This window comes from Copadichromis virginalis, linkage group LG5 (genome assembly GCF_057382275.1).
Source record: "Copadichromis virginalis isolate Kocher_CV1m ecotype Utaka linkage group LG5, C_Virginalis_male_GT1.1, whole genome shotgun sequence".
NCBI lineage: Eukaryota > Metazoa > Chordata > Actinopteri > Cichliformes > Cichlidae > Copadichromis > Copadichromis virginalis.
In genome coordinates, this window is record NC_140622.1 from 16,576,716 (window position 1) to 16,588,936 (window position 12,221).

Below are 12,221 nucleotides of genomic sequence, written 5' to 3' on the forward strand. Positions count from 1 at the left end.
GATCTGAGTGCCCTTTCATTGTGGTACTCTGTTTCAGTGAAAACAGTTTTAACATGAGGATTGGGGAAAACAGTGTTTTTTACAATAACCTGTCCTGTTGAGCAGTTTTAGCGAGCAGAATCATGGTCTGAGTGCTTTGTTGTGCTGAGATGGGGAAGACAGAATATCAACCAAAAGTTAAAATGTTTTAAATTTATTTACATGTCACTGAGTGAAATATATGTGAGTGAAATTTAAATGACCATCAGACACCCTTGATCTGGAGCTCTGTGCAAGATCTTAGCTCATGGAGCTAATGGTGGATCAGTCCAAAACTTGGAACTTGATCTGAAGGCAGCTGGAACCACAGTCACATCTGGTAAAACTCTACATCGTAATCAGTGTTGGGACTAACGCGTTAACTACGTTATTATTGTGGTAACGAGCACGGTAACTAGTTATTATGCCAAAACCGGGAACGCGTTACTCGTTACTGGGATTTAGATAGGCTCGTTATTCGTTACTTCGTGTGGTGGCTATCGCGGAGCTTCCACAGATTCAGTAACATTAGCAAGTGGTGGAGGCCAGCAGGTGGATGAAGGAAAAGGGAGGCAAGGGGAGAGACCCGAAGCGGCCGCTGGTCCGAGAGTGTCAGGTGAACTGAACTTCAGGTAAGAAGTTATAACCTGCAGTCCATCTGGGTCAGATATGAACCAAGTTTAGTTGGAGTTAATTTTCGTTATGCTGACTTTTTCGTACTGCGTGCTAGCTAGCATGACGGAGTTTCTATCCGGTTGTTCAGTGATGACGCGATGAATCCTACTTCCGGGCCTAAAGTAGTCTGCGTTTAATATGGCTTTTGTGTTGTTAACATGTTTAATGTTATGTATTTTCTTCTATTTGATCTCAAAAAGCTCCTAAAACAGTCAGTGATCACTGTTGACCTCCCTCGGCTTTTATTACCGCTAATCATTTATTTAAGCTCAGTTTTTAAAACCTTAGGATGTAACTACAGCCCAGCCCATGCAGCAGTATATGAATGACTAACCTCGTATTGTGGATGGATTATCTCAGTTGTTCTCCTGGCTGAAGTTTGGTCCTTTTACAGCATCCTGCCATGCGATTACATTTGTTCCTGACCACCGAGAACACTCACGTTAACTTTTATCGAGTGGAAAAAAAGTTTGTTTGTTTATATTATGCTAACATAGCTGTGTCGCTAGCGGTCACGTAGCACACCATTATATACCAGCTAGCCAAACTTCAGTAACCCTACAAACGTCACTGCTGTTTAGTTTTCTGTCTTCATTTATGCTGGAAGTGATAACAGAGCTGTATGTTTTAATTTGTTTCCAAAACCCCGCAGTCAGGACATGCTATATTATATTTAGATAGAAGCTAGCGAGCTAACTTCCTGCTAACTTCTAACTCCGTTAAATGTCATAAATGTCCGTTTTCATGGATGCCTGGATGTTAAACTCAATTGTTACACCTGGTAGAGCAGAACGCTGATCATTTTATTAAAGATGAAAGACTTTAGACAGTTTTTCAACTCTCAGTAATGCCATAGTGATCGTTTGATATATGGACCTGCAGCGGAGTTTAGGCCCAGACACGGCTAGTGACGTCAGACTGAACAACCGGATAGGGTTGATCTGATATCCTCGTGTTGGTGTTGTTCCCAGATCATCATACTAAATGTTGTTGCAGGATCAACATTGCATGTGACCAATCAGAATGTTGTGACGTCATACTTTTGCGACTTCGGGAAAAACCGGCTTAAAACAAAAAACTGTACTTAAGCTGCGTGAAACCGCCTCTGTCCGCCGATCAACGGACCCTGACCCTAACCCTAACCCTAACCGTAACCCTTTAATAAACAGTAAGCAGAATTGATATTGTCCTTGCAACATTGGAATTTCATAAATGCACGAATGGCTTGGCGCGCAAAGGAATAACGTCACAACAATGTGATTGGTCACTTGCAATGTTGAACCTGGAACAACATTTTCATGATGGTCTGGGAACAACACCAACACGAGGATATCAGATCATCCGTTTCTATACAGCTGGGTGGGTGCTATGTTACTGATGTTGAACTTTATTTTGTTCATAAGGTTAATTATTAGAGTTGCCAACCGTCCCGTAAAAAACGGAATCGTCTGGTATTCAGAGAAAATATCATGCGTTTCGTATTGAGGTGAAAAGGAACACAGTTTATGTTTCAGCTACAATGAAAAAGACACAAAGCTGGAGTTATTCTGTGTTTACGCTGCACAGCTGCCTCTTCTTCTCTCATCCTCTCACCCTCCCTCTCCTGTTTCTACTTCAATCATGAAACCGATCAATGATCAGCTGATCGGCTTTTCTCTCTTGTTTATTTATCGCCCACTTTGCGCCAGAAAGAGGAAACCAGCAGATGTCGCGCTAAACAACAGCAGCACGTTTAAGCTTGATCAGCTGTTGTTAGAATTTATTTAATATTAGTTTCTAGTATCAGCTGATGTTGGCTGGAGCCACAGCTGTAAACCTGCTGGTCATGATATCGGTTTGGTTATGTGGTGAGAGGGAAACATGAAGATGAAACCAGGAGACGTCCTTACTGAATCATCAGAGCTGTGATGAAGAAACAGGTTTACCTTTTAGGTGACATGAATGAGTTGAAGGGAAGTTATGAACTGTTTCTGAGAGACAAATAACACCAGGATCCTTTTCTAAGTAGCTGACAGCTGGTAACTGTGCAGGGGCGGGTCTAGCAAAGTGTTGCCAGGGGTCCATGTAGGGCATTAAAAGGGAAAGGGGGGCACAAAGAAATACTTTCTTATTCTCTAAAATGTCTCACTTTTAAAAAAATAATTATCTGAGTCTTACAACAAACAATTGATAGATTGATGCATATATACCATCAGAACAGTGTACATCACTGTCACAACAGCGTTTGTTTTCATTCAAAGGTTTTATGATTTTTCCTATAATGGTGGGCCGGTCTCTAGTCAAAATGCCCGGGACGATTTTTTTGTCCCAGTCCAGCCCTGTATGCAGCTCATCTTCAGTCTGGTGTTACCTACATCTTCCTATTCAGAAGGCAGAATTTCCGAGTTCTGAGTACAATCGAAAGCACCACGACTGCAGTTTTTGTGTTGGATGTAAAAAGCAGGCTAGGATAGAATCAGGCGTGGGATTTCTCTCGTGGAAATGTGCACATTATTTTTTCCTTTCTATTGGTAGGTGGCACAGTGCACTTGTGGCAAGTAAGCAAGCTAGAAGACCGGCAAAGTTATGGAAGCAACACATTAACAAGAGAATTCTGAGTAAAACCAAAGTTACTTTCCCTAGTAACTAGTTACTCTGAAAGTAACGATTAACTTGAAGTAACTGAGTTACTTTTGATAGAAGTAACTAGTAATGTAACTAAGTTACTAATTTAAAGTAACTTACCCAACACTGATTGTAATAGACTGAAATCGTGGTACGGTCCCCCTTCTCAAGAAGGCAGTTGTACAGGTTCATCTTAAGTTTGCTAATGAGCATCTAAATCATTCAGGAAAGATTTGGGAGAAAGCAAAATGTGTAAAATCCTCCTTCCTTCAGTCAGAACACTGAAGATGGCATCAAAGGAGTGGCTAAAGAGGAAGCACATTAAGGTCATGGAGTGGCCTAGCCAGTCTCCAGACTTCAGTTCGATAGAAAATCTGTGGCAGAAACTGAAGCTTCGAGCTGCCAAGTTTCTGTAAAGAGGACTGGACCAAAATCCCTCCTGAGATGTGTGCAAACCTGGTGACCAACTACAAGAAAGATCACACCAACAAGGATTTCTCCACCAAGTACTAAATGATCAAATACTTATTTCACTCGTTGACATGCATCTATTTATAACTTTTGTTTAATGTGTTTTTTTCTGGGTTATTGGTTGATATTCAGTATCTCCCTTTTAACATGAAACTACCATAGAAGTCAAAGCATGTTCATTTCTTTGAAAGCGAGCAAACTTACAAATAGGTCAAGTAGGTGATCAAATACTTGTATCCCCCACTGTATCCACACATAACCAGCCCCCACACCTGTCGCCATGACAGTTAAGAGGATGGCACACACAGGAGGGTCCTCCATACCCTTTTCCACTTCACACCACAAAATGACAGAGGTTCATGTCCACACGTTAAGTTTTCAAAGAAAGCTGCCTTGATTTTATCTGAATTTATAGCATACAGCTTTTAATCTCTCACTATCACTGATTTCTTCTCACTGCTGCTGTAGATGCTGATGATTTGATGCCCAATTTAGCTCCCGGCTACAGATTTGTCTCACATTTAAACCAAAGACTGCTTTGTACAGCCTAACCAAGCCCTAAAAATGTGGCTTTAAAAAGAGTTTATTGTTGAAGCTTTTCCCCTCCCAACTGCAAAAACCCCCAGATTGAAGCAGTATTTTGTCTGGGGAGCCCAGTTTGAGGATTACAGTTGTGTGTGTGTGTGTGTAACAGAAAGAGAGAGCTGTAGTCTGAAGGAATGAACACAGATCTAAAATTTAAGCACAGAATGTGTCATTGTTTTAATTTCAGTGGAGAGAGAGAGCTGCATCCAAGTGAGGAAATAAAGCGAGGTCGGTGATGATGTCATTTGTCCTGTCAAACAAGGAGGTGAAGCTGATTACGTTTTAGGCTACATAAACGCCCATGGGACACGCCGAGATAGAAGACTTTTCCTCGAAACAATGCGGAGAGGGAGAAGAGTGATCAGTGCTATCAAGCCAGCAGTTAAGTTCTCATGAGCAAAGCCACAGAGACCAGAAGGATGACATGTGTGAAAGAGGTTCAAACTAATCACTCTCCCATGAGGAAGAGGAGCGTGAGAGGAGCTGCAGTAAAGCCAAAGCATAAGGGAAGGGTTTGACATCAACAAGCCAAAACAGCTGCCCCCTTCTCCCGCACAGCAAGGGAGGGAGAGAGAGAGAGACAGGGAAGACTGGAGGGTCTGTAAGTGTAGAGCACAAGACATTTGAGGGTCTGTAAGCTGGAGAGAAGGAGTTATTAGCAAGTGGAAACGGTGGAGGGGGGCGGGAGGGAAGAGAGAGGCGGTGAGTGTATGCTTGTATGTTTTCAGAGTGAAGATAGTCAGAGAGCAAGGGGCGCAGGGGGAGTGTAAGGGGATGCGGGTTGAAGGGTAGGTTCTTGGTGACAGAGGGAGAAAGAGCGGTTGTAAGAAGAGAAGTCAGGGGGTGGAAAGTTATCTGGGGTGGGTTTCGAGGCAGGGTAAGCCGTCAGAGGCGAAGAACAGAGGTGTGAGGAGTCGCTGAGAAGGACGGAGGAACATGCTGGAGAACAAGAAGAGAGAAAACATGAAGTGCTGAAAGGGGTGGAAGAGAAGAGGAAATCACTCGCGAGGAGCTGAGGAAATTTAAAGATTAGAGGTGCAAGAGGCGTGTTTGCTGCAAGAATGGGGTGCATTCACAGTACGAGCACTGTGGGGATACAAAAGCACGCACATGACACAGAAACTGGAGGAATCCCTGTGAAGGCAGACCCTGAGGTACCTCCTGAAATCCTTCAGCTTGCTGAGGTAAGTGAGTAACCATCAACACGCTGGTTGTGCACAGTTCCATCCTCAAACGTGTGCAGTTTGAAGATAAACACAAAGTAAAATCACAGGTCATTAGAGATCAGCTGTTAAAGTCAGTTTGAAACACTCTAGCTCTCACTTTACATCCACAGCACCCGCTCGATCTGCTTTGCCATTTGACTCAGCAGCAGAGGCTGAACTTATACACTCATCACATGCTTGATAACAACCAAAGGAATCCAAAGAATTGCCACTGCGTTTCCAAATTAGACGAGGCCTGGACTCCAGAGCTGCTCTGTCTCTCTTATGAAATATTCCAGCAGCACATCATAAACAGAAGTGTGCATACCGAAGGGATCAAAGTGTTTGGCATGTTCCTTTTAGACCTCTCTCAGAAGCTTGTGAGCTAAGAAAGCTAATAAACTGTAAACTAAAACCACAGTCATCAACAGTGAACCAAGAAAAAAGGGGGGTATGCAGAGCAGCGGAAGGGAGGATTCATGCGATCGCTGTTAAATGATGTTCCTCGGGTATCAAAGGTTCAGGAGGAAGTGGTATAAGTTACTGTCTGGTTTTGACCCACCGCCTGCCTGTCTGCAGCCTCTATTTAGGAACATCTATGGATTTAGGTGCAAGCTACACTTCCACATGCATGAAGCCTCCTGGTATGCGCACTGGAATATGTGTGTTCTCACATGTTAGAGTAAATCATATTGTGGCATGCTCTGTGTCAGTGTTAGAAGAGAGCAAAAGAACAAAAAAGGTAAATAGGAAATGAAAAAGGTTGTGCATCTTTAATAAAACACACAGTGAAATGAAGCTGAAAGCTCAGACATCTGTGTGACGAGTGTGTAGTTTCTCTCTGATATTGGAGATATTGCTGGAACAAAAACATTAGATCATTTGCGGCTTCATATCCCTTGCTTGTGTTTTCCTGTGTGTGTGTGTGTGTGTGTGTGTGTGTGTGTGTGTGTGTGTGTGTGTCAGAGCATGCCAAATTATGATGACATAGTCCCAGCTGAATGGGCGGACTCGTATGAAGTGGAGAAGAATGAAGTGTGTGAATCTGTACATGCAACCAACAGTGCAGGAGTTTGGTTTTTTTGGTTTTGGTGGGGGGGGGGGGGAGTTTTTTCCTCTCTTTCACACAAATGAAAATCTGAACTAATTCTTGTTCCTATTTTGAGCATTTTCATAGCTTTTAGAGGCGACAGCCCCCTACTCCTGCAGGTTATAAATACCCAGCCAGAACTTGAGCACACTCCTGGCTCGCCACCTGCTCCCGTCCCTTCCTGGGCAGATTGTATGTCTGTGTGTGAGTGCGTGTGAGAGTTTTGTGACTCCTGGTCTCCAGCATGTCATCACTTGTGAGGTGCCGCTGAAAAAAGAAATGAGGCATTTAGTGCCAAGGAGGTGTGCGTGCGTGTGTCACTGTACTCTGTATTTATTTACAGTGTGCGTGCGTGCGTGCATGCATGCAGGCGTGTGTGCGTATGTGGTTGCAGCTGTATATTTTTGCCAATGTGAGGCAGTGGTACAGTGTATATTTCAGATAACTAAAGCTTTGTATTGAGGCACATGACAGAAAACTCTCACGACACAAAGCGGCATTACAGCTTCATTTTAAAAAGCCAGGGTAAAAAAAACAAAGCCCTAATAAATGCAGTTCAGTCCCTTTCTTCATCCACACGTTAGATGTGGAAGTCCTTCGGGCTCTTTGGTCAGTGGAGATGCCTGGAGAATGACACAGACTTTGGCTGCGAAAAACAAATGGGGTGGGGTTCTAATGCTGCAATGCAATACTGCAACACTGCTGATAGCCACAGGAGCCTCTGGAGACTGAATGTCCGTGCAAACAGAGATCCTTCTTACTGGTATCACTGCATATAAAGGGGGTTGGGCATAATCTAACAAACACCTGTGCAGCACAGCGTAGCATATATTCAGTCCTAGTGTTGAAAAAACTCAGTAAAATTCATTAGAAAGCTCAAATTATTCAAACTTTTAAAGCATTCAAAGCATTTAGCAAATCGTGCCAAAAAGTTTGTGTTTACTGTCTGAGTCAAATTAAAATGACAAAGCATTTGTCAGCATCACCTCAGCTTTGAACTGTACTGCTTTTATGACAAATGCCTCGACAGTTGTTTGTGCAGTTCCAGTTTAAACTAAACTTTGGCTTTCTTGTTGTGCTCCAGTTATTTGACAGCGTTGTCCTTCTTGTCGCCCTGATCTTTTGAGCGTGGTGTTAAAAATGCTTTCCCGATGTGTAATTTTCTGTCCCTCTGTATGGAACAAAATCCTTTTGTATAGTTATATTCAGAAACACTCTGAACCAGACCCATAGTGATGGGCTGCTTGAACAAAATCCAAACAATGTGCAGCAAGAGTTAAGCAGAAGCGAGCTTTGCCATCATGGGAAAAATTTAAAGATCGAATGACTTTTAGACGAGCAAACAACAACGACGGTGTTGTTGTAACAACTGAACTTCAAAGTTGAAAAGACATGTTCAGTTCACATGAAAATGTTGTTTTTAGTACAAGTTTAAATCCGTACATTTCAGTTTCATGATGATAGCATCTCTCCAAAGCTGTTTAACTTGGCTCACCTTACTTAATGTTGTTAAGTAAGCTGGAATAGGTGGAAAGGACTGTTCTTTATCCTGAGTTAATTGACAGATAACTACCACTAAATGTGCTCTCTGCTCACATACCAAAAGTACTTTATAAAGGTTATTATTTAACTAGACTGTTCCCTAAGATTCTGATTAAAATGTCAGATGAATAATGAATGGCTTAAAACGTGTGTGTCAGCTGATTGAGGGATCATTCAGATATTTTAGGAATCGGTGTCTCAGGAAAGCCGTGAGGACCCCACACACCCATGCCCTCACCTCTGTGAACTACTGCCATCTGTCGCACCCACACAACCAGGCTGAACAATAGCTTCCCCCCAGAGCTGTGGCTGCTCGGAACCAGGCCAAGAACGAATAAAGACTGGAAATATCCTTCCAATGTAACACACTGTATTGCTGATCCATCAACTATTTAATTTCACACTAGATGTTGTGGCACATGCCACTTTACTCATCCTGCTGAACTGGTGCACAGTATTATTGTGCTACCGTGTAGTTATTGGATACTTTTATAGCTTTAACTTAATCTTCTAAACTTTTGTAAGAGCTTCAAACCAAATTTCACTGCACTGCATAATATAAGTACAGCAGTAACAAGAATGTGTTCGCTGGAACAAAAGCAGTACATCCAAACTAATTACATCACCATGATGAAAAAAAATATACAGCTGTCTATGCTTTTCAAATAAGTTTAACAGTGAAAACGTCCTCAGTTGGAAAATGTGCTGCACTGCCACAGTGTGTCCACTGGGTAGCAGCCTTGACCCATTCTGATATTTCAGGTTCAACTTTCTGACTTACTGGCAACAACAGATGGAAAGTGCCACGGTTATAGCGTGGAACTGATATGCTGCTTTAATGCCATATCTCTATAATAAAAATGTAAAAAGCTACATTTGAGTGATTTTTCTTCAGTGGCAAAGATTTGCAACATTAAAAATCTTTGTCATTTATTTGACCCGCGGCAAAAACAAAGGAAAAATTGATGCAGTGTTTGTTAGTCACGTGCCATCTAACTGTGACTTCATTGCAAGTGTTGTTTACTTCACTGCTATTAGAGTTTGTACTGTCCCCATATGTCATACAAAATAATTCCAAGGTATGTATTACACATATTACATTGCTTTTATGCCGCTGAATGATTTTTGTCTTTATCCTTTCCTGTAATTTATTTCCATAATTATTCAGTTTGCTTTACGTTGAGTGATGATTGCAGCTTTTTTTGCAGTGTCGTAGCCGAGGGAACATTTCTGCAGGCGATCTCAGACCTGTGAAGTGACACATGCATTTGTGTGTACCGCATCTCTTTGGATTGCATTAGTCCAATTGATTCAATCTCCAATATTCACGGGTTACATAAGAACATTCAGAGTGTAAACGGCTGAGATGAGATGATGGTGATCCTCTCCCCTCATATGCCCTCAGCCCTCCCCCCCATATACTCCACACTACCACACACACAGACCCAGATGCATCACATTCACTGGATGTTACCGTTTATATGAGCACGTGTCGATAGTCAGATGACTCGGTACTCTGTTCTTTTGTTTATGAGATCAATGCGTACAGCATGATGGTAACGCGGTCCATCAGAGGCAACAGCCAAATTCATCTCAGAGGGCTTGGTGGCTAGATGGGTTACAAATATTAGGCAGCCTGAGAAAATGAGTGCAACAGTGATTTCATTATGGAAATCCTTTCTTTGGTGGATCTGTGTTAATCTACACTCCATACTGTATGAACAGTATGACTGGACAAAGTCAGTGGTTAGTTCTGGGGCCTCACAGCAAGAGGATCCTAGACTCAAGGACGGTTTGTTTGGAGTTTGCATGTTCTCGCAGTGTCGTATGGGATTCCTCTTGCAGTCCAAAGACATGCTTGGGGATTAGGTTGATTGAGGGATGACCCCCACAAAACCTGTATTGCATAAGTGGAAGAAAATTGACCACTGGATTTGAGATTCTAGCAACTTTTTTTTCTATAGTCATATATGCCCACTCTAATCCACCTACCCACCATCAAATAGCATGCTTAGCTCCCTCTACTCACATTCATACTGTCAAGCAGGCAAGTAAAACTTTAGCACCTTTCAAAAGAAATATCACAAACTGCTTCACAACAAAAATGCTAAAACGTCAAAACAAAAGGTTACCCAATGAATGAGTTTTAATAATCAATTTTTATCGATCAATTTTAGCTGCCTTTTAGAAGAGATCACTGGGTCCACAGCTCTCAGGCTCTCTCAGAAGGGTCGAGTTGTTTGTTTGGAGGCCACAGTAGCCAATGCCCCTTCAGTTCTCAGCCTTGTATCCTGCACAGCCAGCAGGCCCAGCTTGCATGACCTCGGGGACAGGTTGGGCATGTATGGATGTAAAAGTTCACTGATGTATGCTGGTTTGTGTCAATGCAGAGCTCTAAAAGTCTAATCCACAATCATATAGTGGACCCAAAAGTTAATGGGGAGCCAGTGTAACTGAATTAGTAACAGTGTGACATGTGAGTACTTAAAAGACTTAGACAGAAGCCTCTGAACAACCTGCAGACGCTCCAAAGAAGCTTCCTTCAGACTAGTGAACAAAGTGAATTAATTACAATAATCGAGACGTGATAAAGGCATAAAAAACAATTATAACAGTAATATTCTAACCACCTCTTGGATGTAATCCCATGTTTAGCGAACAAACAGGAGAAGCCTTCGTCTAACGCTTAGTAAGACAGCAAATAAGTGTATTTTCAAGAAAAAAGTATTATTCTAAAGCTCCTGATTATTAACCGTGAGGTCATTTAAAATGAGATTAAAATAAATTGCAGTGCTTTAATTTGAGACTTAAACATTATTGCTTGGTAAACCTTTATTTTCAACTGAAATTGGATTCGAAACACTTGAGTTCAGTAAGCAAGTAAACGTCAAATTAAAGAGCATTTGGAATTTTTAATGAAGCAAGTCAGAAACTTTGCAGCTGTTATATGGTGTGCTGCAAAGCGCGGTGTCTGCAAATCAGCTGCGTTTACGTTCGCATTATAAGCAGCCGCACAAAAGCTGAAGGTGAGGCCGCATCAAACATTCAGTTGACATTTCTTGTCATTAAGGATTTAAACGGTGTACACTCCACTTGAGAGGCAAGGCTCCTTTATAAAACATTCCAGTTTAGCGACACTCACCGTTTAAGGCGGTGAGGGAAGCGAGGCCAGTCAATAATCATTTGTGAGAGGGACCAAACCGGCGTTCAACTTCCCGAGTTAAAGTCAAACCAAGGCGTCCAAAAAAATGTCTCAGCTGAGATGTGTTTATTTTAATTAGATACAGGCATTTAACATGAAGGGAAATTTCAGCATGTAGTGGTACTATGGGATGTTTGTTGTCCTCCACCTCTCCTACACATACCGCACTCTCACACCATCTCCTTCCTGATGTTTCCAGGCCCCTCCTCATCCTCTGCTCTAGGAAAAAAGTAATGGTTTAATTTGCTTCACATGCCGTCAAAAGGTTTTGCTTTGGGAGGGCGTTGCCATAACTCTGTATAAACATTGTCCCGCTTCTCGCTGGGACAGTTGAGTATGAGTTTATAAAAAGAAAAATCCATGGATTATGAGTCAGGGAGGTGAAATTATTAGAGTGCATATCTTCACCACAGCTGTGTGTGGATGTGCCTTAAAGACATTCAAATTAATCGTTGCTTTCAAATGATCATTTTTTTTATTAGTGCTTACATGAAGAATAATGCAGCCAATCATCATTCCCACCATATTAAGCAAAATAATGTTTGTTTGTTTTCTGAGAGAGAGTGAACAGTCATACTAAGCCTGTTTATGTCAGATTTACTGTACCTTTGGCTTTGCGTAAAGAAGCTCAAACCCTGGGTTTACACAGCTGCCAGGACTGCCCAGTGTGGTACCACCTTGAAATGTTGACAGGAAACTGAGCCTGTCTTCAAAGAGGAGAAGCCCCAGCTACTTAAGCCAGACTAACAGGGAGACTAAATGTAAGTTAAATATTAGTCTTTTGTTTAGCTGAAAAAGATTTATCTTCAAAGTCAGTATGTATGCAGGC

The 12,221-nt window shown here is 42.0% G+C and overlaps 1 protein-coding gene across 3 annotated transcripts in view; it reads left to right on the forward strand.

Moving 5' to 3' along the window:
- The first annotated feature begins 5,175 nt into the window (after positions 1-5,175).
- LOC146709218 (tensin-2-like) overlaps positions 5,176-12,221 on the forward strand; it is a 30,655-nt gene continuing 23,609 nt past the window's right edge. For 2 of the 3 annotated variants that reach the window (XM_085456224.1, XM_085456226.1), the window contains exon 1: positions 5,176-5,537. In XM_085456224.1, the coding sequence (XP_085312350.1) occupies positions 5,415-5,537 (123 nt within the window). In that variant the 5' untranslated portion in view covers positions 5,176-5,414. The remainder of the gene's footprint in view (positions 5,538-12,221) is intronic. The other variant, XM_085456227.1, reaches the window with a different exon arrangement.